The sequence below is a fragment of the Podarcis pityusensis genome (genome assembly GCF_964106645.2).
Source record: "Podarcis pityusensis genome assembly, chromosome: 1".
Taxonomy (NCBI): domain Eukaryota; kingdom Metazoa; phylum Chordata; class Lepidosauria; order Squamata; family Lacertidae; genus Podarcis; species Podarcis pityusensis.
The window spans coordinates 41,582,658-41,610,597 of record NC_138028.1 but is presented as its reverse complement, the minus strand read 5'-3'; the positions used below and the strand labels follow the sequence as shown (position 1 = coordinate 41,610,597).

The following is a 27,940-nucleotide window of genomic DNA, read 5'->3' as shown; positions in this document are numbered from 1 at the left end:
AGCACTGACACAGCCATGATAGCCGTGCAGACTCAAGACCAACTCCAGGCTGGAGTGAGGGGACCTTTGAGGCCTTCTAATGAGTCATCCCCCCTATATCAGCAGGTGGTGGAGAGCCCCTCCACTTTTTATTTCCTCCTGCAGACTTAAGGACAGAGAATAGCAATGGCAATGGCACCACTCTTCCAGTGAGCACCAGGCAGCCACTATGGAGACTGACCATAATGGCCTGCATCAACATAACACCATTGTGGGCAATTAGATGGTGACCACCCTATCTTCACTGGAGCCCCAGAAAAGGTAGATGGGGCTAGTAATGTCTGAAGCAGTAGGCTCATGGCAGGTGCCTGAAGAAGTTGCCTGCTTCTACCAGGGCACACATACTTCAGTAGTAGGGATGGAATTTTCCTGAAATTCAATATGAAAATACAATTTCTGTGCAGCAGATGCATAATTGGGAGAAATATGTTAGGGGTTTGTGCCTCCCTCCCCCCCAAAAAACAGCAATTGAGCAGGTGGTGGACTGTAACTCTGTGTCATAGTGCCTGCCTTCCACTAACAGGATCCTACCTGAGTAAGAAAACTAGTTAGGATCCAAGCCCAGGTCCCAGGTTTGACCCCTACAATTTCCAGGTGGGGTTGGGGAAAGGCTGCTGCCATATATATATACTGTACACACACACCCACACCCACACCCACACACACACACACACACCGGGTATATATAGTATACTGCCCTTCATCTGTAGATCTCAGGGTGGTTCACAACATACAACTTAATATATTTAATATAAGGCACCTTCCTATGTTCCCTAAATATCACTTAATTTAATGATACCTCCAAATAACCATGCAGAACCATCCTCCTTCCTTAGTTTAACACAGATTTGTAAAATTCTGTGTTATTTATGTATAAAAGTTGGCTGATTGGTGAGCTTGTAAGCTGCCCAGGGAATGGATATTGATGGGTAGCTATGGAACGTCAATATATAAACAAATAAATAATAAGTAGAATCCAACACACAGACCACTCTAAATCAGGCAGTTCCCTGTGGCTTCTGTACTGCTTCCACAAAAACAGCAACAGACATGACAACATATTTCCTAAGCATTGGACAACATATTTCCCAAGCATTGCCCATTCCATAAACAAAATATAAAGTGCAACTGGATAGATTTTATAGAACAACTCCCATCGTAAATATAACCTTATCAATTAATACTCTGTACTGTTTCCATCTGTAATCTCCGGTAGACACCTGTCTACGGGAAACTGGAGAACTACAATTTATTCCACACAGACCATTATACACATAACAGATGGTTAACATTCTGTCTCCGTTAATCTGGGCTAGAGTTCAATTGGCAATATAGAGGTGAATGACTCTATCCTATTAGGAGTCCCTTGAGCCATCTTGCCTCCAACTGGCAAGCTAAAGATTATCAGATAAGCATGGCGGCTGTTACCATCCCCTCGGATAACTAATTTCTGTCACATTTCAGAGTACAGTTTGATCTTAACAGGAGCTCAGATGCATAACTGCCAAGACATTTAATTCTGCTGAATGTCTTATCTGAGAATGAACGGAAGTTGTGCTGGAAAGCTAAGAAAACCAGTTGGTCTGGTAGAGCCTTATGCAGATAATTAATGAAGGGGAATTGGCACAGGGCAAAAGGAAAGGGGAAGTGAGAAATGCAGAGGCAGCCTTGCTTTGTATAAAAAAAGCAATCAGGAAAAATACAGAGATAGATGAGGAACATATACTTCATGCTGAACATGCTCAGAGATCAAATATGTAATTTTACATGACTTCAAAGTAAGAGATCAGAATATCTTTATTGCTTCATGTTGTCATAGAAGAGCTTTTTTCTGATAAAGAGAAGTCACCCTCCTTAATGCTTCTCCTAATCAGGGCCATACTTGTCAGAGCACATTCACAATGGAGTGACTGTTTGCTACCAAACTCTTCTACATTTCACTGCTACTGTATGTCTATGTAAATGTGACTCTTCAGCAAAAGCTTAGATTACTATCGCCGTTTGAAGCCCCAGAGTTTAAGTGGCACCATTATGTGGAAAGTCTGTGGATAAGGACCCAAAATATTACCAGTTCTCTTATTTGCACCCACACTTTTAAGCCTTTTTTCATGTTTCTGTATCACTACACAACTTAGGTTGTATGTAAAGGTAAAGGTAAAAGGACCCCTGACCATTAGGTCCAGTCGCGTCCGACTCTGGGGTTTGGTTTGGTTTGGAAATGGGGGGCTGGATAGACCCCCCTATGCAGGGATGTTCGGACTTTCCAAGTCTGGCAATGGGCCGTGAGATGTCTGGGATTGTGGGGGCTCTTAATTTTGGAGGGATTCTGAAACACGTTTTTAAATACCACATGGAGTTTAGTTTGGACTATGGAAAAGGGGCTGATCTGTTGAAAAGGGTCAAAAACATTGTTAAGCTGGAGTTCCCACGAGTGAAACGAGCAGGAGACAAGGGAAAATATAGTTACAAATATGAAGAAGAGCTGCGGAAGGGACATGGAAGAGACTTAAGGTCCTCGGATATAAGGGCACCAGGTTAATGCGCTAGATCGATGGGATAATAAGGACTGACAAAACCCAGGACCAGGAGGAAGGGATGCTGGATGAAGATTGGATTGTTTCTATTTCTTTTTCTACTACTAGGATTGTTTTATAAAATTGATGAATGTTAGAAAAATGTTGGAATGAAATTACTTGGCTTTAGTAAAAATGTTTAAAGAATTATGTAAGAATATTATGGTTATGAGAAGTTGGTAAAAATAAGATTTAAGTTTTAAGTTTCAAGGTTTTTTATAGTAAGATAAGATTAAAATAGTTTAAGGTAATGTAATGACAGAATTTTATGAAATATGGAAAGGATTTGCTGCAACAATTAACAACTAGGATACAAAAAAAGGGAGGAGGAGGAGGTCAAAGAAAGAAGGTAATGACAGTTGAGGATTTGAGAATAATGGATTTGTTTTTAAAAGTTTGTGGTGTATTTTTTTGTTGTTGTTGTTTTGAATTTGTATTGTTGGATGTGGTTTGTGTTTTTCTTTGTTCTTTTTCTACTTTGTTTTCTTCTGTAACATTTAAAAAAAAAAGAAAGGCGGGATATCAAATCCAAACTCTTCTTCTTTTTCTTCTTCTTCTTCTTCTTCTTCTTCTTCTTCTTCTTCTTCTTCTTCTTCTTCTCATGAGGTGGCCAAAGTATTGGAGCCTCAGCTTCACGATCTGTCCTTCCAGTGAGCACTCAGGGCTGATTTCCTTAAGAATGGATACGTTTGATCTTCTTGCAGTCCATGGGACTCTCAAGAGTCTCCTCCAGCACCATAATTCAAAAGCATAAATTCTTCGGCGATCAGCCTTCTTTATGGTCCAGCTCTCACTTCCATACATCACTACTGGGAAAACCATAGCTGTAACTATACGGACCTTTGTTGGCAAGGTGATGTCTCTGCTTTTTAAGATGCCGTCTAGGTTTGCCATCGCCTTTCTCCCAAGAAGCAGGCGTCCTACAATGTAGTTGACTTCAATAGGGTTACATGCAAAGCAGAGATCAGTTAGAGCAGGGGTCGGCAACCTAAGGCCCATGGGCCACAAGCAGCCCACGGAGGTCATTTAACTGGCCCATGGACCCCCGCCGCCCACTCGGGGACCCCTGCCACCCACTCGGTCGGCTCCCATGTGCCACGCTAAACCAGCACGGAGCAGAGTGGAGACTGCCTTCCGTGATGCTGTTTGGCTTCCCAGGAAGTTCCTGCAGCCAATGGGAAGCTGTGCATGCCTCCTCCGCGCCGGAAGAACACCGGAAATAGCGTTTGCAAATGAGTGCAGGTCCTGAACATAGAATTTTAGTGAAATTAAGCATGTCAGCAGTGCCAAATTGAATAAAATATGGGGGGGGGGCAGGTAAGACCCATGATCACACGATACGGTGCACGCACATCATTTGAATGGCAATGCCCACCAACTGGGTTGTGTGTGTGGCCCCCCCTCAAATATTCTGGCTCCTATGTTATATATACTCCATGTACTCCAGTGCCCCCACATGGAAACCGCTCTCATGCTTATCTAATTAAAAGCATCCATCACCCTCCTGCCTAATAGAACGATACATTACAATAAAATACTGTGGGTTTGTGTATTTTTGGATAGATTTTCTTACTGGAGCAACCATAGGCACAACAAACATCAAAAGAACACCTGAATGCATCAGGCTTTTATTTCAATTAAAACTTGTGCTAACTTGTAAATATTTAAAATCTGTCAATATGAGTTTTAATATTTAATCCAAGAGGACAAAATAAATATTTTGACATCTAAGCAAAGCAAACACCACATCACTCTTGTCACTTAATGGTGCTGCAAATCATTTTCTAAGGCATCTCATTACCAGGGCTTATTATGGGGGGAAAGTGTTAATTATACTGGCAGTCCCAACTAAATAAACTAGTTCTACTCTGTCATCCTGAGAACTAAATGATAAATGCAAGGTCATGTGAACTTTTCTGCTAAAATGAATGCTTGCAATATCCTGATTTATCTGTATGCTTAGCATTATGGCTAAATTTGAAGCATCATGGGTTTTTTTAAAAAAAAAACAGAGTCCATTTTGTTTGTTCATTTTTGCAAACTTTCCAATTTTTTAAAAGAGTGTACCCATAATATTGCTGCACACCACCCCAATTTCCAAGTGGTGCGAGATTCCAGGAATCCCAGTCACTTACTCTGGATTCATTCTTTTCAGAATGAGGGACAGCAGAGATTGCGGTCTCTTTATGATACTTACCCATCTATACAACCTGAGCTTCTGCTTCTGCCACTGTTACCTGCCACCACGTCATGGCCTGGCAGGCTGCTGCTGCTTCCATCTCTTGCTGCCACAACATGGCCTCACAGGCAGCTGCTGCTGCTTTTGCCACTGCCACTGCAAGGCCTGCAGGCCACCTCCGCTTCTGCCATTGCCTCCTGCCACCGCCGTGAGGCCTCACAGGCTGCCACTGCTTCCCGCCACCGCAACAAGATCTGGCAGGCCACTGCCACTTCTGTCACTGCCCTCTGCCGGCATGGTGTGGCCTGCAAAGTTGTTGTTGTTTCTGCCGCCAAGCCACTACAGCTTCTGCTGCCTAGCAGGCCTGCTGGCAGCCCCAGATTACTTGTCTTCACTATGACTCATTGCTGTACTTTGGATTGTCCTGAACACCACCATTTGGTAGCCATGCCCCCAAACCTTTGTGCAAACTGTATTTAAATTGTGCTCTACTTTGAAGTTTCCTTCAGTAACACAAGAGTTATATTATCCTGATCACCTGGTTAGGGACCCTGATCTTGCCCACAGCACAAATGATTCTGAAATGAAAGCACTCTGTGACTATAGGGTGTTGCCTGACATTAAATGTACAGGGATTGAGTCCCAGTCTCTAGAAATACCATAAAGGAAGCCTTTTCACTAGATTCTGTACTAGTTTTGAATACCTGGAAATCTATGGATAGTATGCCCATTGTTCATAAATACAACAAATTACTTTTCAGGATGTTTACTCACCAGAGGAATTCCATCACCTCATGACACTGCATAGCAACTTGATGATACATATGTTACCTTACAATATCACATGCAGATGCAACATCACAAGGCTAGCACACAAAGTGAGAGAACAAGGCATCTGACAACTATAAATCATAACGATGCTTGATTTAACCACCCCAAAATATGTCCACTTTATTCTTAAAGCACTTATAGCTACAGTTCTATGCATACAGGTTTATTGAGGAATGACCATTGGGAGGAGCACAGAAAGAAGAAAAACCATGGTATACCTGAATCAGCACAACCGGATGCCTTCATCTGCCCTAACTACAACAAAACATGTCTCTCCCATATAGGTCTCTACATTCACAACAGGCACTATAACACTCCAACAGTTCGATTTTACCCTCCATTGTCTCCAGAGGCAGATGGATGCTAACCTGGGACATACTTCTTAGCGTAACTATGCACAATATCCTGTTGACTGTGCTGTATAATGAACCTGTGATGTCTGAACACTAGGATCTAGAGAAGCAGTGAGCCCTGAAAGCCCTGTGGTGTGACGACTTTCTGACTATTTGCCTGTAAGGCAAAGAGCACATGAGCACGAAAGCAAGACTGAGGAGGAGCGGAGCAAGCTTCACGGACAACGTGAAGAAGGACGCTGGCCGGGGAAATCTCAAAGATGCTCAGGAGCGCCTTTCCACAGCCACTTCATGCTCCTACAGCTCCACAGAGCAAAGCGCCTGTTGACCAGAGAGGGAGGCTGCCTTTGGCTAACGAATGTCAGTACGTAGCAACCTTGGAAGGGAGGTGGTGACCGCAGGGCTGGCACAATTCATTTTGCTGCTTGAGGCAGAATGGGAAGGTGCCTCAACTTTGACTTAGGAAGGCGAGAGAGGAAGGGGGGGCATTTTTTGGCTTTCGCACAGGGCGCCACTGAACTTTTGGAAGCCCAAAGTCCGCCCTGACTGGCTGCAGGTACTCCTGTTGGACCGGCATCCAATGGAGGAGCTTCTCAGCACCACTGCAGGTGCCTCCCACCCCAGTCGCTGGAGAAGTGAGAGGCGGCGGAGACGGCGGCGAGATCTCACCAGAGGTCCCCGGAACTCCCTGCCACTTCTCCGGTGGCAGCGGGGGCGCCTGAGGCAGCCGCCTCAGGGTTCCCCACGGGCTATCCTCGTCGCAAAACAAGGCAGTCGCGTTATCGACTCCTTTAACAATACACGCCGCCTCCCCCATCTCCGAGTTTGCAGAGCCGAGCGCGCCTCGAGGGCCAAGTCCCCCGGCCCGCCGCGTCGGGTGCGCTGCACGTGACCGGAGCGCGAGTCAGCCGGGGGGAGAGAGAGAGAGAGAGAGAGGGAGGGAGCAGCGCTGCTGGTGGCGGCGCCTCCCTCACCGTCCCGCCTGTCCGGACTTTCCGGTCCCAGCGTGCACTGCGGCGGCGTTTGAATGGCGCTGGCTACGCCGAGTGGGCCCCGGCGCTAGGACTCCGCCGCCGCCGCCGCCGCCGCCGCCGCCGCGCCCGGCGGCTCCCATTTAAGGCCCATCCAGCAGCAGAACCCGCGGCGCCTGGACCATGAGCAGCACTCGCAGGTGAGCGAGCGGTCGCCCGCCCGCCCGGTGGGCCCTGGCCAAGGAGCCGGCGGTGGCGGTGGCTGCCACCGGGCCGTCCCAGCCAGGCGTTCCCCTTCTTCCTCCTCCCTGCTGGTGCACGCAGGCCCGGGTCAGGTGCGAAGGAGCAGCCGGGCAGCCAGCGGGGGCCGCAGGGAGAAAGAGCCAGTTCCGCCGCCGCCGCCCCTTCCCCTGCTTCTTCCTCGCTTGATAGTTTCCTTTCATTCGCCCTGGGCGGGGAAGGCCCACCTCGCTCTCTTCCCATGTTGGGAGGAGTGCTCATGGGCGGGGGTGAGCTAGTTCCTACCTGCCTGCGAGCCACCCACTATCATGCTGCCAGTTGAGGAGGCTGCATTTGTGTTGGATTCCCCATTCCCCCACCCCCCAGCTCGTGAGTATGCGCTGTAAAACTATTTTTTAAAAATGAAGAAATTGAGGTGCACTATTCTTTTAATCCTCAAGCACCTAATTCGGGAGAGACAGAAGGATGACACACACACACCGGTTTTCTTTCAGGCTCCCTTCCCTCCTGCATTTACATCAGGAACTTTATTTTGGACGTACCCCATGTTTGGTCCATGGGGTCACGAAGAGTCAGACACGACTAAACAACAACAACCACGTGTTTAAGGTTGCATGCCTGTGCACTCTTACAAGCGAGTAAAACCCTATTGGGCTGGATGAAATTAGGTTCTGAGTAACCATGCTTAGAATGGGGACCGTAGGAAACCGGTGGACAGACTGGTCCATCTAACTTCAGTGTTGTCTATGCCGATGGGCAGTGGCTCTCTAGGATTTTGGGTAGGAGTCTCTCAGAACTACCTTGAGATGCTTAGGGATTGAATCTCCACGCAGAGTGGATGTGCTGCCCCTGAACTATGATGCCTTCCGTGAATTGCAGTGCCCGTACTCTCATTTTGCATAGTGTGGTTGTCTCCTAAAATGGGGTTCCTCTACTGTTCTGTATTAGGCAGGACAATACCCGCACCAATGCCTTTTAGGTCTTAATTCACCAGGTGATATTAGTGCTTTTGCGGGTGGGGAACCCTTGGGTAACTCAGAGCTGTTCGAAGAAATGACTTTGCAACTTAATTTTAGGGGATGTCCCTATTTAACAGAAGGATGGCCTCTTGAGACCAATATGCAACATAACAGATACCTGCCAATAGTGTCATGCAGTGTAAAATAGTGCAAGGGCTCACTGTGCCTTGTGGCTTCTTCTTAGATCTGGAGGCGGGGAGAGGTGTAACACAAGGGGGAAGATTCAGGTTGGTAGCCATGTTGGTCTGACGCTGTCAAAATATATACATGAAAGCTTATACCAAGAACAAACTTAGTTGGTCTCTAAGGTGCTACTGGACAATTTTTTTATAGATTTTGACAAGGGGGAAGAGTGTATTGGGGTGGAGATGAGAAGGTGGAAATGCAAGTAAATCATATAGGGTTAGAGACAATGCAGTCAGGCAAGTGGGACAGTGATTAGATGGTAGTTCCCTAAAACTTTATATGCAAGGTGCCTAAGTATTCCAAACTCATAGCAGGTGGAGCAATAGAAACATAGCCAGGGGCATTCCTCAAAGCCACTTTCTGTTAACAGGAGAACTTGAACCTGTTTCACATCCAGGTAGTTTCATTCCTCCAACCTTGTTTGCTGGACCTTGCTAATTCTACCAATACCTAAGAATCTTTAACATTTTGCTGTAGTTCACACTATTATTATGTTGCCATAGATTTAACTCCAGTATCATAGTATTCCAACCTTTATGTGCAGAATCTAACATACTTTCTTTTTCAGTATGTTTTACATTTTGTAATCTATCCTTATTCCAAGTACTTCTTGAGGGCATGCACCGCCTCTCCAGTTTACCTGTGCAACAATGCATGGTTTGCTATGCTGAGGGGGAGCCACTAGTGTCAGTGTGCCTGAAGAGAGTCAATTTAAAAGTGGTTGATCAAATTAATAGGTGTGTATTAGTAAGCCTCATTAAATATAAAGGACCTTATTCTGAGTAAATGTACATGTCCTTATGCTACAGTGACCAGTACGTCATCACATGGTTCACAAGATCTTCATCTGACCCACTAAAGAAATGATAATGCACATCCCTCTCTTACCATGAAAGATTTTAAAAAGTGCTACAGCACAGTTGAATATCCTATGGCTTGTATCCAATGTAGCACTAAGTGACCATCCTGTCAGTACAATGACTTCTCCTTACACAATAAGACTTCTCTGTTTCATCCCTCTATGTGCTCCCTGTGCCCTCCCCAAATCTGGTCTCAATGGTTAGGGGGAAATCCATAAAAGATTTAGGGGCTGCAGATAGAGAGGGAGAGGGGGGAACTCCCACTGTGCAAGCATAAATCTTTGCACTGTCAGGTTTAATGGGATACTGATCACTGTGGCATAAGGATGCTAACATTTTTCTCAGAAGGTTTTTAATTCTGTGGTAAAGTACTATGTTGAAAACATCTACCCATGTGTTACCATAAATTCTTGACCATCAGTGGATTATCTGCATTTGTTAAATAAATGGATTTGGGAATAATAATAATAATGATGATGATGATGATAAATTATTTATACCCCGCCCATCTGGCTGGGTTTCCCCAGCCACTCTGGGCGGCTCCCAACCAAATATTAAAACATAATACAGCATTACATATTAAAAACTTCCCTGAACATAAGGAATAATTTTGCTGTTTATCTGTGTTTTGTTATCCTTTTTGTTATCCTTTTCATTTTTATTACTTTCACTTATTTTAGAAGTACTTCAGCCCACAAACCTCCTTAGCTCTTTTCCCCCCTTTTGATGCACCCTACAAAGCAGACATAGGTTGTCCACATTACACGCTGCTCACAGTGTTTGAGTTTCATGTGATCACATGGTGAAGTTTTTGGTTGACTATATAATTTTGGGCAGCAAGTACAAGATTGTATTTTTAAAAGGTCCATATTTTTAAAAAATCTGCATTTAGGGAGCAAGTGTGCCTGTGGCATTAGTTTGAAAACTGAACAAGGAAAAAAAAACCTTTCCAAAATTGCAAGTATTGATTTTTATTTATTTTTAAGATGACATAGAAAGCAGCATGATCTAATTAATCGTGTGAGGCCAGCTTTTTTCCTGACTTCCAGAAGTTGCTTACTTTAGTGCTTCTCTTGACCTTCCCTTTCCTTCAGTTTTGGTGCAGAAGACCTGCATCCATCTACCAAAAGGAGGATAACCTGGGCTTCAGATGTCTGATGGTGATAGGAAAAGATGCACATCATGGAAGTGCACTGCAAAAAGTTCATGAAGTGTCTCTTCTGAGGATTGTCTGTTTTGTTAACTTTTGAAACCCTTAAGATATAATGCTGCCTGATCAATTACTTTAAAAGTATTACTATGTGCATTGCATATAGGCAGTCTTGTGGATAATTGCAGCACTTTACCCATCTTCTTGTACTTGCCTGTCAAAGAATAACTGTGGTTAGTGTTGCCTGTAGTTTATTGAAATGATCCAACGTTGTGGTTAATGAACCTGGCTTGTTACAGTAAAGCATAGTTAACACTAAGTACAATTTGGCTGGGTTCTATCGGGACCTTAAAAGCTGTGATTAGCTCAAAACAGAAATGGATGCTTTTGATCTCCTTGAATGTGTGATAAGGGAGGGTAAAGGGAAATGCACAAGCCCAAGGCTTGAACACACAGTACTAAACCAGTCTTCCCCAAATCAGAGCCTTCTAAATGTTTTGGTCTACAATTAGTCTCGACCAAAATGGCCAGTGGTCAGAGATTATGCAAGTTTTTTAGTCTGAAACACCCAGATGGTACCAGGTTAGGGAAGGAGGCATTTAATTATGGTTTTGTGCCACGTGTAAACCAGGCCACTGATCATTGCAGACTGCAAAGAGTTTGCCAACTTTGGTTTGGTGCCAGCTGTAGTTATACATTTAGTGTTAACCATAGTTAGCTGTGAAATTGGCAGAGTACAACCTTGATTGGCAGGCGGGGGTGGGGAGAGAACCACGTGGATTACAGATCAATCTGAAGCTATCTAAAAATGCACAACCCAAAAGGAAAGGGATTGGAAGGGAGGAGGAAGTACCGTAAGTCAGAGGTAGGGAACCCTGTTCAGCCCAGGAGCCACATTTCCTCATGGGCGACATTCTGGGGGCTGCATGGACAAGGCTAGAGGAAAAATTGGACAGAGCAACAAATGTGACTTAGTTCTGTACAAAGCCTGCAATTTACCTACAGTACCCAAACGTCCAAAGTTACATACATGTCTACATGCACACTGCTACTTTGGAAAACAAGATACAATGTCATTGTTCAGGAGCACATTCCAGCCAGGCAGAAGCACGTGAGGAAGGCGCGAGTGAACAGGGCCAGTGAGGGATTTGTGCTTGAGAGTGTCTCAAGAGCAGGCTTCCTCAACCTCAGCTCTCCAGATGTTTTGAGACTACAATTCCCATCATCCCTGACCACTGGTCCTGCTAGCTAGGGATCATGGGAGTTGTAGGCCAAAAACATCTGGAGGGCCGAGGTTGGGGAAGCTTGCTCAAGAGCATGATAGAGAGAACTGGAGGACTATATTTGATCCATGAGCCAGAGAGGTGTCTCCCCCCACCCAAATGAAATAAACAAACTCAAGGACCAGGTTTTCCAATATGTCTGCTCCAAGCTCTAGAAAACTGCATATTGTTATCTTTTGAAGGCTGCTATAGGCTTAATGTTGATATGATTTTCACAATGTGCTATAAACTAGGATTGCTCTTCTAGGAACTGGAGCTATTTATGTATGAAGCTGAATTGATAACAAGAAAGTAGTGACAGAATTCCATCTCTGAGAACTAATTTGATGGGCATGGGGTTCAGTTGCGAAAAGGCTGATTGGTACTGCAGTAGATTACTCATGTGATAATAACTGATCATTTCAGCTGAGCTGAGGATTTTGGCTAGACAACTTTTAATTTGCTAATTAAGATAATTAAGGTTTTGTTTTGAAAGAGACACAGATTTAGAGGGAGTGAACAGCTCTGAATTTCATTTAGGCTGCAATCTTATACACATTTCACATGAGTAAATCCCATTGAACTCAGTGGGACATCAATTGAGAAGACATACACAGAAGTGCACTGTCGTTGTAAAGTATTCAGGATTTTTCTGATTTGAAAAACAAACAACCAGCACACGTACTACCACGATTTATACTTCCCCCAAAATACAGGTTATCTAATCTCATTGCAACATATGCCTGGGGGTAGTAGTTAATTGATGTAATACTAATTTCCAGTGCTCTAAATTTATTAGGATCTGATTAGTTTGAGTTATATCTGGAAAAATAACACTAACAAATACTTGAGGGGCCCATCCATGAAGTCTAATGTGAATTCAGAGCTACTTGTTTTTCTTGGCATCTGTGTGCCATCTTTGTCCAAATGCCAAATGCCAACCTATAGGTTTTTGTCATTTAATCCAAGTTTTCCTGATCTGCAATTATCAAACATAAAAAATGCACGATTGCCTGATTGCTGTGCATACTGAAGCTTACTGTGACCTCATGTTTCTGTGTCTGGTTCTTTGCATGTGTGGTGATGTTTCCTTGCGTCCTTTCTCTATTGCCACACCACCTACTTCTGTTTGCTCCTTGCCTGAGCACAAACTAGCCATTTTGTTTCCATTTATCTCAGAGGATAAGCATGCCTATTTCGGCTGGTGGCTGCTGAAGACATCCACAGTATGTTTTTTTTATTTCTAATACAGCTGTTTTATGCAAAACTGCACTTGCACAAAACAGCTATATTCAAAACAAGATTGGTCCTTCAGGATATAAAGAGGAATTGGTAGCTACAGAATTTGCAACCCATTGTGCAAGATGAGGAAATGCCCCGTGTTGACTTTAAGAACCATATAAATATCTCAAATGTTTTCCAAGAGCCAAAAGTGCTTGAACTGAAATATTTGATAATATCTAAAATGCAGTCCAGTGGTACCTCGGTTTAAGAACAGCCCTGTTTACGAACTATTCGGTATAAGAACTCCGCAAAACCGGAAGTAGTGTTCCATTTAGCAAACTTTTCCTCGGTCTGCGAATGGAAGCCGAAAGTGGAAGGGCACCGGCAGTGGGAGGCCTTGTTAGGGAAAGCACGCCTCGCTTTAAGAACGGTTTTGGTTTAAGAACGTACTTCTGGAACGGATTGAGTTTGTAAACCGAGGTACCACTGTACACTTATAGCTTAGATATTCAAACAAATCCGAAGCAGTACCGACTAACTATTTTATTGTAATATTTGTTGGTACAGTCATACCTCGTGTTGTGTTCCACTCTTCTTACGGACTTTCAGCTTACAAACGCGGCAAACCTGGAAGTGTTTACTTCCGGGTTCGCCACCTGCACATGCGCAGAAGTGCTCGATCATGCCACACACATGTGCAGAAGAGGCGCTCTAGTTGCGGACTTTTTGGGGTGCGAACAGCACCCCGAAAAGGATTAAGTCCGCAACTAGAGGTACCGCTGCATTTTAAAGACTTCTTTACATATTCACTGGGTTGTGCCCTCACTCTAGTATTTGAGCCCTAGTTTGGTAGCTGCTGTAGGTGACCAGGAATTCTGCTCAGGCAATTGAGTAGGCTGATGGAAGAGAGATGAAACCCTCCAGCCCTCTTTCCCACCTGGCTTAGAAATGCTGTGCATCTTTCCAGACAGCCCCCAGCAGGCTAATAACATTTTTGCAAGTTAGTAACTTACATAGAAGGCTGAACTAGACTGTGTCACATTGTGATATTCTATGCAATAAAGTGGTCAGGATAGGTAAACCAGATGGTTTGTACTTCTGTTACTGCTGCATGGATATTAACAATCAGAAAACGGTATTACATTGGCGTGAATTTCTACTTTCCTGTTTTCTTTACCTAATGCACTTGTTCTGAAGGAGCATTTTTAAGGAAGCCTCAGCTCTACTTCAGTCCAGTAAGACTGAAGAGCTGATTACCTATTTATAGACTGTGCACAAAGCATCTTTGCAATGGAACATTGCCCTCCATAGTATGCTTCTACCTTAGGCTCCAGAGGATGGTTGGGCAGATCTGAAATTGATTTATAAGTATTCCCAGGGATTATTTTGAGAGAAGGAAACAAAAGCTTATGAGATGAGGACCACAAATCACTAACTAATTTTATTTAATGCTGATTTATTAAAAATAAAATACCAAACTTAATGGCCTTTATGCTAGACTTCAAATAGTCTGTGGTTCTTATGTTTCTGAAACCAATTTATATTAGTTATTTATTAACTGAGGAGTTGTAAGCAAGTGCTGAAGAGAAGAAACTGTCAAGCGCTTAGTTAAAAGGTTGGCACTGTATAGCCTATGGCAGATAATAGTATCCAGATGGATCCCTTTGAAGATTTTTTTTTTATGATGGCAGCAGTGAGATTGGCCTTAGGTGTTAGCAGATCTTTAGACTGAATTAACCAATGTGCATTGACATATTTTGAATCTTAATTGTGTGAATATTCCATGTTGTTCAGCCCCTTGCTGTGTTTTTTAGAAAGTGTATAAATATTTAAATAATAATAAACTTCAGGTGTCCTTATTGGACCACATCACTGATGAGGTTTTTCAAAATCTCTATCATAGTATCCACAGGGCATGTATTAGTTAAGTACTTATCACTTACAGCTGATACAGTTTTATAGACTTCCCTGTAGATTGCATCTAATGTGCTAAATAAATAATGTCTTCATTAAATCTCATTCAGATTACTGTGGGATTGACAGATAATGTTAAGAATGAAAATTAACTTTACCTTTGTCTTGAAAACCAGGGATTTTGGATATTATGGCAACTGAAGCCCAAAATGTTAGAAAACGAATGCTATTGTATAGTGACGGTCGTCCTGTTGATCTCCCTAGAAAAAGGAGTTCTTATTCCATTAATGAGAACATGAAGGAGGTAAGCTTTTACGTTTTCATCTAGATCGTATAACTAGTTTTCTAACGCAAGACATACAGAGCTAGTTCTATTGTTGTGTTGTGTGTTCTGAGTGACCTCCCATTCAGAGCTGTAAAGGGTCATTAGTTCCAATATTATAATCGGCAAGAGCTACAAATACCCAGTAGCTCCAGTTGCTTTTTTATTTACAGTTTATAAAAACAAATAAAACTTATTACAATTATAAAACGCGTATAACTGTTCTCCCCCCCCCCTTTTTTTTTTTTAAATCAGCCTTGCATTGGGAAATTTCCAGGCGCCTTAGAACAGCCTTTCTCAACCATGGGTCCCTAGTTGTTGAACTACAATTTCCATCATACTTGACCACTGGTCCTGCTAGCTAGGGATGATGGGAGTTGTAGTCAAACAACATTGGAGGACCCAAGGTTGAGAAAGGCTGCCCTAGAGAGTTATATAATTTAACGTGTTTATTTTATTTGTATTTAGTTAACAAAGAGAAAAAAACATTTAAACAGTCAAGGCTGCCAAATATTGTATATTAAACTGGCATCCATTCATTGTTACCAATGAATCTATAAAATAGAAAAATTTCCATGAGAAAAAATAAGCACTGAAAAACTTGCTGCTCCACATCACTGACAACATGTATAAGAACCTCTTCAGCCAAACCAGATGCCATCGTGAAGGGGGTGTGGTTGACAGCCTTCATAAATATTGTCTTATATATAAAGAGTGCATGGTTGTCATGATTCACTAGCTTATGTTTCTAAACAGAATGAAATGATGGGCTTATAAAGAACATGCTTAGCCCATCCAGAAGAGGCAAATACAGAAAATGGCTGCTAATTTCTAGAAATATTCTGATAGATCTACCTATCTACCCATTTCAACATGGGGAAGGTGTTCTCACTAATTTGCCAAGTAGTGTTGTATTAGCATGAGCCCTTCCTTATAACTGAACCTTCAGGGGTAAGATCTACTTGACAAATAGCTTCTTTTTCCTTCTACACCCCTCCTTGTAACCCATCCATCTGTTGCACTCTTACATTATTTTGAGTCAGTCTGAGGTGATTCAATTCATGGAGCATGATTGTGATTGTGCATTCAGTTGAAGAAGGAAGCTTTCCACATTTGGGGTAAAATGTGAAAAGCACAAAAAAGAGCCTAAACAAATTAAAAGCAATGAGGATAGGTGATGAATTCTACATGTTTGATAGCAAGACAGTTAAAACATGAGAAACCATTTTCTTCCAAAACCATGCTGTCCACTACCAAAAGGATTGTGAGTGAAAATGCCCTTTTAATTTATAACACCAAAGGTAGCAACAGAAAAGTGGTTTGTATTGTTACCTTACCTTTTTGTGGGGAGTCCCGATGAGTCAGAATATCAAATGTTAGAACATTCAAATGCTGATTAGTCTCACTATAAACATATTGATAATATGACAGATAATAGCTCACTTGGTGTGCTGAAGAAATCATCCTCAACCATATTACATTCACAAGCTGTTGGCAGACTTATCTAAGACCCTGGCAATCAAGTGTACACTTTCCACCACATTTTATTAGTAAAGACTGACATAACACAGGTTGTAATACAAAGTTTTCTCTGATGTCATAATCCCACCTCTTGCCATGGATGTCACAATATCATGTCCTTCAGCTAGATGCTCAGAGCAGCCATTAGTGGTTTTGCTCTGCGACAACAAAAATAAATGTATTTTCCCCAAATGCTTGTTGTATACAACAATTGAAACAAGGAGAAAAAAAACAAAAAATCAGACACATAGAAGATTATTAGTAGGTTTTTTCATTCTTGGTTATAACATATATGCTGTTTATTTCTAGGGTAAGAAATCTGCAAAACATTTGGCTTCTTCCACAGGCAGGTAAGAGCTGCTTCTCTTAATCTTGGAGACAGAATTCTACAACTGATCAATTTAGACAAGTCCCTTTTCCGATTATCAGTGAAGAATATTGAATGAGCATCTTTTAGCCCAGTTTCTTAGAAGTTAGTTTAGCGATAACTCAGGTTTTTCTTTAATTACCACTTGGTTTGTCTGGAGCAAAGCAAACCATGGCTTAGCTCTGGGTTGTGTAACAGCAGAATGACTTGGGGAGGGGCAAAGCAGCTGCAGTTTTTACATGCTTGCATATTTGCGTTTAGCCATGGTTTGGGTTAGCATTATGTGTGAACTGGACCAGTATCTTTGGCTTTCTAGTAAATGAGTTAATGCAGTGTTTAATACCCCCGCATCACTATCCAAGTGCCCATTTTGCATCAGTATAATGATACATTAAAGATTGTTCAGATCCTGACACTCATATTACCAAAGTAATTGATAAAAGTGTTTCCCATGTAAGTTAGATCGCAGATTTAAATTGTGTCAGTTCAGTCCTCCTTGAATAAAAAATGTTATAAAACTCAATGCAGGATGCTACTATGGTAGATAAAACCTTACTGCAAAATATCATAACACAGCATGCACTATACATAACGATTTTGACTGCATACTAAACTCATTGTTTTGTTATTGCAGAACAACTGCTGGGCAAACATTGACCAGCCCCCATCCTCTGTTCAAAGTAGTATATTGCAGAAGAAAAGCTCACTATTATACTCCAAAGCCTTGTTTCAGAAAGAAACAGCTCCCTAAAGTCAAGAGCCGTGACATGGCAAATAAGGAAAATGAACTGGCATGTGCAGCTGATCTGCCAGCGAAACTGCCTGCTGACGGTCGTACTTTCTTACTAAACTCCAGTGATTCTGGCCGATCTCAAACAGAAAGTCCATCATCAAAGTACAGTGGATTTTTTTCAGAGGTAAGTTAAATGTTACATGATACTTGTTTTAAAATGAAAAGCTGGAATCTTAAGATTGCTGGCTTACTTCCAGTCTTAGTTGTTTAGTAGGGCTTGGATTTTGTAACCATTATATTTTTAAATGTTGGTCAGATAGCCTGTAAGGAACTGTACATGATAGCTGTAATGAGAACCAGCAGGATACAAACAGTATAAGTTGACAGTTGTTGGTTCATAGTGGCTAAATTGTTCCCATGTCTCTAGGTTTCAGAAGATCATGATACTATGGCACAGGTTCTCTTCAGTAGAAACCTCCGGTTGAATGTAGCTTTAACTTTCTGGAGGAGAAGAAGTATAAGCGAGCTCGTAGCCTATTTAATAAGGTAAATATGAAAAATGTCACTGGTATAATCTAGTCCACAGTGGTTTCAGTGCTTGTATGTGGAGGATTCCCACTCCCTCAGAGGCAGAGGGCTGGATGGGAATGTAGAAATCATGCACAGACCTCCCATTCACCTCAGTGGCCCATGTACTACTTTTGCAAGTATCCACTGAAAGGAGACAGCAGGACTCTAAAATTTGTTGGACTCAAATACAGACACTGTGTAAAGTTTGCATGTATTTTTTTACTGCAGCTATTCTTAGTCTGCTGTATTTAAATGCATGTGCTGGCTCATGAATTCTTGAGCTTAAAAGTTTCAAGTCTAGAAGAATTACGTAGAGCTGTGTCTAATAGTGTACATTTTTTTTACTGATGTTTCCAGGATACAAGATCTGGGTGTAGTGGTAGACTGCCTTCCTGTTCTTACCAGCAGGTAAAAAATATACCTAGGGATAGGGGTTTGTGGAGCTCAGATTTATAAGAGCAAGTTTATGTATACTGACATTATCTTGTTTCAGTTTACAGGAAGAAAAACCATATATTTCTGTGGGCTGCTGTGTAGACCTTCTACCATTAGTTAGATTACTGCTTAAGAGCAAATTTGAAGAGTAAGTTTTAAAATATAATTCTCTTCATATGAATGTTTAGATGCTGACAAAGTAAAGGTTAATCTTTCACTGGCTGGTCCAATTTTTTATGCTCTCTTTGTGCTAAGGGGACTGTGGGCTTCGGTTCTGAGACTGCCTTGATCACCCTATATGATTGCCTGTGTTTGGAGAAAGACAGGGCGGGGAGTCTGTTCCTTCTGAGACTTCTCTTCCTCCAGTATTCTTGACAATGACATTGTTCTAGAGTGCCTAGCCAAGATGGGAGCTGGAGGCACTATTTTGCAGTGGTTCTGCTCCTGTCTGGATGGCCAACTCCAGAACAATGCCATGGTCAAGAGTCTCTTGTGTAGAGCTCTGCAGGGTTCAGTCTTATAATCCATTCTATTTGGCATCTTTATGATACAGCTGAGTGGGAATTATCCAGAGTTTTAGAGTCTGCTGCCATCACTGCTGATCAGACGCAGCACTGTTTTTCCTTTATAGCTTGAGTAGGTGTGGCAGTGGATATGCTGTCTGGCCTCAGTAATGGACTAGGCGAGAGCCAATAAACTGAATCTGATTCGAGACAAGATTTGAGATACTGCAAGTTGATTCCTCAGACTGGATGAGTGAAGTGGATCCTGTTCTGGATGCCATCTCACTCTCCCTGAAGGAGCAGGTCCACAGCTTGAGGGTATTCTTAGCTCCAACATTGCTACTAGAAGCCCACGTGACATCCATGGGATAGAGTATCTTTCACCAACTTTGGCTGTTGTCCAGCTATGACCTTTTCTGGATGGGGATAGCTTTACTTCAGCTGTCTACATTCTGGTCTAGGCTGGATTACTGCAATGTGTTGTATGTGGGGCTTCCTTTGAGGACTGTTTGAAATGTAATGGCCAGACTGTTAATAAAAACTGGAAGGCGTAAACCTAGAGCATCTGTTTTGGCCCAACTGCATTGGCTTTCAACTAGCTTCTGAGCTCAGTTCAAAGCACTGGTTTTCACCATTATTAAAGTCCCGTGCAGGTCAGAACCCAATTACCTAAAGGACTGCCTTGTCTCATATGAACTTTCTCAGGCACCGTGTTTGCCATCTGAGGCTCTTCTTTGTTTTTTCATCTCTCCACCCCCCAGCCAAAAAAGCACTGCGAATCTTCTCTGTAATAGCTTCCTCCAGTCTTTGGAATGTTGCTCCCAGGGAGATACTCATGGTGCCCACTTTAATGTACCATATTTTTCGCTCCATAGGGTGCACCGGACCATAGGGCGCACCTAGTTTTTAGGGGGGGAATAAAGAAAAAAAATTATCCCCCCCCCAGCCCCAAAGAACAAAGAAGCCAAGACAGCAAGCGGGATCCATCCCGCTCGCTGTCTTGGCTTCCTCTTTAGCCACGCACAACCTCTCCAGCTGGAAGAGGCTGCGCACAGCTTCGTTCTTAGCCACGGGGCTGGGGCAGGGGAAGCCCGAGCTTCCCCCGACCCCAGCCCCCAGAACAGGCAGCTATCCGCAAGCCTTCCGAGTGCAGCAGGAACTCCTGCTGAGCTCCGAAGGCTTGCAGATAGCTGCCTGAAGCCCGGGGAGCGCAGCGGCAGTTGGCGCTACGCTCCCCAGGTTTCAGGCTTCAGGCTGCTTTCTGCAAGCCTTCGGAGCCTGGCAGGAACTCCCGCCGGGCTCCGAAGGCTTGCGGATAGCTGCCTGAAGCCTGGAGAGCAAGAGGGGTCGGTGCACACCGACCCCTCTTGCTCTCCAGGCTTCAGCAAAAACCTGCATTCGTTCCATAGGACACACACACATTTCCCCTTCATTTTTGGAGGGGAAAAAATGCCTCCTATGGAGCGAAAAATATGGTAATTTCAGTGCCAGGTTAAAGCATTTTCATTCTCCCAGGTATATGGGCAGCTTTGATTATATTGATGTTACAGTTACTTAATCCAAGCTTTGGTGTGGTTTTATCATTACTGTATTGATATTGTGTATTGGTTTATACATTCTCGTTATGATTTATTGTATTTATATAGTAAATTGATTTAAGACTTATTATTTATAAAATGATATGCAAGGCTAATCAATCTACAACACTATTATCCATGTGCATGCACACTCTCAACTATCATCATCTTGATTGCATATTTTCTGCTTGTAACATGCTGAAAATAGTTATGTTGTATGTGCTCATCACAATTCAGAAATTATAGGTGGCAACCATTTTGCACAGGGATTCCGCTCCTGGTCCCTGTGTATGTCGGTGATCACAAGCCTGCCCAGCCCTGTTATGCCCCTGTCCCACCCTCTTCCGGGCCTAAATGGACCCATGCGGCGGAAGTTGACATGTGCAGAAAGGTTGCCACCTGTAGCTCCTATCAAGCAATGGGTTCATTTTGCTTAATCCCATTTACATAGAAAGATGCACAAAGAATGAAACCTTCAGGTAGCTAGCCAAAGCAGTCCAGAACAAAATTCCTTCCAAGTACCAAATAAAGTGATCAGTTGGAACTAGTGTATGAAGCAAAACCCTTCTACTTTGCTTTTGAGGGGAAAATGCCTGTGGCACTTATTCACATATTGTGGAAAGTTCCTTCTGTAACAACTTTCTTAATTCCATTTTCCTCCTGTTTCTATGGAGGAACATTTTGCAAATGAATTTTCTGTCTTCTTGAGTTTAAACTTCTCTGCAGCATTTTTTGTAATTCAAAATAAAATCATTTCAGATATGTGATCGTTGGCTTAAATTGGCTCCAAGCTGTTATTAAGAGATGGTGGCCAGACCTTTCTGCCCATGCAGAAAAAATAGAGGATGGGTAAGTTACGCTTTTTAAAGTTCATGACAGTATGGCACTTAATATGACTTACATTTCTTGCTTTTTAAATTCACTCTGTTTTTTGCTTTACAGTTTGCAGATTAGCAGTTATTGAAACAGCCATAGTACCTGGAAATTCTTTGTTTAATATAATACCCCCAATGTACTATAGGCAATATTCTTAAAATGTCAAACTCCAAGCATGGTTTATAGCTGAAAGCTGCAATAGAATGGCAGTCATTGTTAGAAGAGATGATGTCAAGACATCTACAGATATTATGCAGTTAACTTCCACTCATGTAGTGTGATTTCCCCTTCTCTTCCCTTCTTCTGGACCAGATTTGGGGGGGTTCACCAGCAGGGTATAGGGAAGAGAAAGGAAGGGTATGTCCTGTTACACAAGCAGAAATCCATTGCACAAATAGGTGAGCATCACTGGATGCGGCCCCAAATATTGAATTTGTTCGTCTTTATAAAAATATTTATATGCTACCTTATGGCCCTCAAAGGAGCCCCATGGCAGTTTACAAACTTAAAATACTTTAGCTTTAATACACAACTGAGGCTTTGTAAAAGAGAAGAGTTTACTTTAATCTCAAATCTTCTTTTAATAAAATGTTGAAAGAATATGGCAACTTGTGTTTCAGAAGAAAAATGTGGTTTTATAAGTATTAGGTAACTGCTTAAAATTGGCTGTTGTTGCAAAAAGACAGGGATACTTCACTGTCTTTGAATGCTTTGAAAATATTTTGCTACATCCCCCCCCATTGAAAACCTAGTTTTACAAGTTTATTTTTGAAAATAGAATAATCCATGGACTAAATGAAAATATGTCTAAGGACATATCTACACTATAGACTTAAACTGCTTTAACATGCCATTCAGCTTTGAGGAAAACTGGTTCTCTGAGGAGACAGTGATCTCTAATAGGATCATCTCAGAACCTCTTCAAACTGCAGTTCTTAGCATTCTTTAGCGGAAGCTATGACAGGAAAAATTATATTAAACATATAGTAAGTATGTAGCATAGTTTAAATCTGTTAATCCCTACTAACGTGTTCATGAGTATGGATCAGAAATGCAAGAAGCTTCCAGCTGAATGGGATAGTTTAGCATGATATAGGAGAATAGGTTTTTCAGTATATTCAGTTGGTTTCTTTAAAACATTTTTAAAATTTCCTTAAATAATATATGTAGAATCAAACCACCAGACAATATTTAAAATATCCCACATCTCAACTGCAGATGTAGATAATGTGTTTTGATGGCAGGGGGGATCTAAATGCTTTTGGGGTGATTATTTGAAAGATAAAACCCTAATCAAAGCACTAGCAATAATTTTAACAACTGGATTATTGAGAAAATCATTTAAAAATTGAGTGCCTGAAACATTTTTTGCATATTTTTAAAATCACTACAATGTACCCTCCTGTTCTCAGGTCAGAACTAGATTTTTGGGGTCAGATTGCTTGGAGCAGCACTGAAATCTATCAAATTAAACAATATAGCTTGAGATTCTTTTTCTCCCAGGATGTTTCATTACATTTTGCTTTCTCTATTAACCAACAGTTCTATCCATAAAAACTGGGAGAACTTTCTCCTTAGACTAAGATTTCCCCCCCCTAATCTTTTAAAAAATATTTTTAGTTTTTACCTATATGTATTTTTTAATTTCCTGAACTGAAGTTGGAAAAACTATCATAGTAAAGGGGTGCTCAATTTAGGGATGCCCAAAATATAATTCCATGTGTTTGTCTTTCTTTCATAGAAATATTCAGATTTTAAAGACACAATTAAGTGGATTGTGGAAGCAAGAAAATCGTCTTACTTTGGTTCCAGGATATACGGGTAATATAGCAAAGGTAATGTGTTTGTGGTGTTCCCTCGTGGTCTCAATGTTATACAGCCTCCATTACAGTTAAGCTGTAGTGAGCTGATTTATTTTGTGGGGTGCTACTAAGCATTCAGAAGTCTGATTCTCTATGTAAACAGCAACCAACTATTTCTCTTTGTTTAGTTAATGTGACTGGGGCCTGCAAAGTGTTGGGGTGACTTTCCCTTGTATTAATTCATTGAACTGCTCTCGTTCTCCTCAGCCTTTGTCACTTTTAAAGTAGCCCATTAGTAAGCTGGATTGAATAAATTTGGCTTATTCTTTATTGTGGGTCTGCTCCTCAGTCTTTGCTTGGTAAGCATTTCTCATCCCTTGGCTCTTTCCTTGATCATCATCCTTGATCCTTGTTTTCTTTATTCTGGACCAGCTGCAGAAGTATCAAATGTTTTCCTTTCTATTAGAGGAGGGAGCCGTGTACGTGGCTCAAATGAAAAGGAAGAGAAGACATAATCGTAACAATCCTTGAAGCAATTCCAAAGGCTTCACATTATCTTGTCAACCTTGCCATAACCCTGTGAGAAGCAATTGTAGTATTATGTCTGTATTGCAGATAGAGGGCTGAGATCGAGTGTGAAGTACTTAATCAGCTTAGTGAGCTCCTTGTACAGGTGAAATTCAAACCAGAGACTTTCTGGTTCTATCTCAGTTTCCTAGCGCTGATTCACCAGCTCTCATGAAAGAAATATGTATGGTTGAGGAGGAAAGAATCTTATCCTTGCCCATGCATTACTGAAGCTCCTCCTGCCTGCAGACTTCTTCAGGTGTTATTAAGTTGCCACATATGAGGGCAATGGGGATAAGTGCACTAGCCTTGGCCCCTCTTTGCCATTCTTGGTACCCCCCCCCCCCAGCTTTCCAGGGTTATATCACAAGGTTGACATCTACAAGGAGATGAAGAGGGCTTGTATCGCGCTCTCGCTCTCCAAAGTGGAGGACACAAAAACAAAAGATTCACTTTTCTCTGTTTCAATAGCACTTGCTCAAGGGCTTGGAACAATTCTAGAAGGGATAATGAAAGAATCCATGTGCCCAAGGGAAGGATTTCCCAAGATATGTGCTTTAGCATAGCATCTATTGCTGGAAGAAGCAGGGGAGGGTTTGTACAGGGGAACTGAATAGTTCAACATCTCACCCTAGAGCAACAATTCCCATATAACATTTCAGATTCTTGGGGTGGCGCCTGCAGTGGGGTGGGGTACACTCCTATTCATATGGCTTTCTATGAGCAAGGTGAGATACTCATGTAGAACACGTTCACTAAATTCTAGTGATATCTGTGTAAAAGAGATTCTTCAAAAGTGACATTTTTGTCCAGAAGCAAATGATACTTGGCTGCATCAATTCAAACAGTCAGTGGTTGCCTCTTCTTATATTCTAGCCCTACTTTGTGCAGTGAATGGCTCTTTGAATTAATTTATCTCTCTCTCTCTCTCTCTCTCTCTCTCTCTCTTTTTTTAAGGATGTGGATGCTTATTTATTACAGCTGCACTGACATTCCTGGAGGACAAGTGTATGTGTACATGTAGTGTGTGTTGGCTAAGAAGCCCTTCAAGTAATCCTGAACTATGTACTGTTTCCAAAAGGACATCTCTTCTGAGAACTGTCTTTGGCAGGAGAGGACTAGACCGCCAGACTGTTTAATTCAACCACTAAAATCCATCTGCTTCACATTGAAGTGGAAAAATTTCTAATAGGAGCAACCTTTACTTCAATGAGGTGAAAGTGCACTATGAAAACTATACGTATGCCTTTGCTGCATTTTGGGATTGTTCAGTTACTGGATGAAGTTGTGAAAGTGTTTCTACTGCATAATGGTATAAAACAGCAAAACTTAATTGTGAAGACAGAATTGCAGAACCAGTTACTAGGAACCACAAGAGACCAGTCGCCATAAATATTTTTTAAACTTTGTTTTTCTTATGAATTGTAAAAATGTGTATATTTTCAAGATATTATGAAATTTTGCAATTTTGCTGTATTGAAACTGATATATGTCTGCTATATTAATCAAGATATTAAAGACTATTTTTGTTGCACTACTGAGAAACTGTATATAGCAAGGGGCCTTAACTACTAGTATTGCAAATAGCCAATGTAGTAAGAAACCATTATAGCCAATATATAAAGATGCTGTATAGAGGGATGGAAACTCTTTATTAAAAATCAGGGTGTTTACACAAATTGTGTACAAATCATTTTGAAACATTTTGCACACTTAAATATATTTAAGTGGATATTTCCACTGACTGACTACTTAAATACCTGTATGACCTAAGAGTACTAAAATTTAGGCATAGAGGGAGGTTGTTAGCAAAATGGTGAATATGTACATCTAGCATTTTTAATACTTAAATTTTCTAATATATTCTGTTGTGTTTCATTTAAATGTGTCGAGTAAACATACTAAATGTTACTACTGCTTTAATTAAGTTTGCATAACTTTACCTGGTTCTCTCACTCCGCTTAGGACATCTTCAGATATTTATAACTCCAAGCTCCTAGAAATGTTTACGGCCATGGTAGGCCTATGCTTTTCAGATTTGACAATGCATCTGCTACCTCCTCTAATTAATATTGCTGCAGCTCTTGCAAATGTAGTTGCCATACTCCTGACTTAACATTTAATCTTAACTGGAAGATTAATGCAATAATACATCCAGTGCAAAAGTTTACAGTTGTGTTTCTTTTTACTCATTTGCGATATTTTAGTTCAATCTGCTATGGTTTATCAGCTATATTAAAAAGGAAAACAGGTTGATGGGTTTGTGGGATGGCACCTGTGTCTTATGTTACTAGTAAATATGTTTGTCTAAATAAAATTCTATCGAGTGCCAGCTGTGCACAAAACAAACTGAAATGTATTTTTGCAGCATGCCAACCAAGTTGATCACCGGATTTAATTTTGATCTTCAGTGTGCTTTGTGATTATACACCAGCTGCTTCTATACACAACTGTAGACTGTTAGAAAGAGGTCTCTTTTCATGTATTGTGCCATGAGAACATTTATGGTCAAAAGCAAGGAAGCAGTATTTATCTATATAAGTGTACTGTAAAGACACTTGCCTCAATTTATACCAAGCTTCAGTAAATCAAGGGGGGGGGGGGCCAAGAAGGCCTAATTCTCTTGTCTTGGTTTACAAGCCTTTATAGCTGTGAGGAGATGGTCTTATGTCCTTAGGATCAGATGCATTAAGAATGTCAGTAGTGTACTGAAAGAACAGGAAATAGAGGCTTGTTTAAATCATACGTTCTCCCCTATGTTACAGAATACCTGTCTAGATTCTGGTTTTAAGGGGTTTCTGATTAGATTTTAAATCCAAGGTAATACTATAGTAGATTACACAGAAACACTAGAGAGGCAGCTGGAGGTGGAGAATTGGATGAGAGGGATGGAGCTGAGTGTCATCAATGTACAGTGGTACCTCGGGTTAAGTATTTAATTCATTCCGGAGGTCCGTTCTTAACCTTAAACTGTTCTTAACTTGAAGCACCACTTTAGCTAATGGGGCCTCCCGCTGCTGCCGAGCCACCGGAGCATGATTTCTGTTCTCATCCTGAATCAAAGTTCTTAACCCGAGGTACTATTTCTGGGTTAGCGGAGTCTGTAACCTGAAGCATATGTAACCCGAGGTACCACTGTATAGGTGATACTGAAAGTCATGGAAAAGTGGTAAGCTTGCCGAAGGACAAAGTATGGTGAGAAAGAATAGTAGGCAGCCAAGCCTTCTGAGGAATCCCAACAAGAGGGGAAAGCAGTATATGGAGACACTGAAAAAGCGATTAGACAGGAAGAGAGCCAGTGGAGGACAGCAGCAAGGATCCCCAGGGCATAATAGGAATCTAACCGGAAGGAACTATTAACTATCAAACATGACAGAAAGATCAAGGAGATAAGCACAGAGAAGAGGCTCATAGATCTGGCAGTGAGGAGGTCATCCATGATTTTCATGAGGGTAGTTCAGTGGAGTGAAAGAGGTGAAAGCCAGATTGGAGATGGTCAAAAGTAGAATTGGAGGAAAGATCGTTGTTATATAGGAGTAAGCAGCACAGTCCAGAAGTTCAGAGATAAAGGGGGAAAGAGTAGCACTTGGAGAAGGGACAATGAGCCTAGAAATGTGTTCTTTTTTGAGAATAGGGGAAATGGTGTGTTTGGATACTCGAAGGAGATGGTGCATAAGGGGAGATAACTGGAAGTTGGAAAGGGGCATGAGAAGGGGCAGAATGAAGGGCAGAGTAGACTGGTTCTATCTTAGCATTGGAGGAGGAGGCCAAATCTTGACCAGAGAGAGGAAGTGGGGAGTAGAGGAGTGGGCTTTAGCAGGCATCAAAGATAGAGAAGTGCAGCTTGCGATACCTAGAGTTGGTGT

At 41.8% G+C, this 27,940-nt stretch overlaps 1 protein-coding gene and 1 long non-coding RNA gene across 6 annotated transcripts in view; one reads left to right on the top strand and one right to left on the bottom strand.

Annotated features, from left to right (window-relative positions):
- LOC308472692 overlaps window positions 1-16,947 on the bottom strand; it is a 68,330-nt gene extending 51,383 nt beyond the window's left edge. The window contains exons 1-4 of one of the 4 annotated variants that reach the window (XR_013983632.1): window positions 16,461-16,947; window positions 14,960-15,061; window positions 11,255-11,337; window positions 8,324-8,391 (exon numbers count right to left, since the gene is read on the bottom strand). This is a non-coding gene — a long non-coding RNA (uncharacterized lncRNA). Of the gene's footprint in view, window positions 1-8,323; window positions 8,392-10,206; window positions 10,616-11,254; window positions 11,338-14,959; window positions 15,062-16,460 lie in introns of those variants that run through there. The other 3 variants (XR_013983633.1, XR_013983634.1, XR_013983635.1) reach the window with 3 other exon arrangements.
- Window positions 5,790-26,423, top strand: KATNBL1 (katanin regulatory subunit B1 like 1). 2 transcript variants are annotated; one of them, XM_080997467.1, is made up of 10 exons: window positions 5,805-6,335; window positions 14,978-15,105; window positions 16,954-16,994; window positions 17,646-17,928; window positions 18,172-18,290; window positions 18,672-18,722; window positions 18,808-18,897; window positions 21,589-21,678; window positions 23,447-23,540; window positions 25,032-26,423. In XM_080997467.1, exons 1-10 carry the CDS (start codon window positions 6,236-6,238, stop codon window positions 25,062-25,064), a joined length of 1,029 nt encoding a protein of 342 aa, XP_080853593.1. In that variant the 5' UTR covers window positions 5,805-6,235; the 3' UTR covers window positions 25,065-26,423. The 2 variants fall into 2 exon arrangements, with proteins under 2 accessions (XP_080853592.1, XP_080853593.1); XM_080997466.1 differs by lacking the exon at window positions 25,032-26,423 and having other exon boundaries at window positions 5,790-6,335; window positions 23,447-24,436.
- Window positions 26,424-27,940: the final 1,517 nt, after the last annotated feature.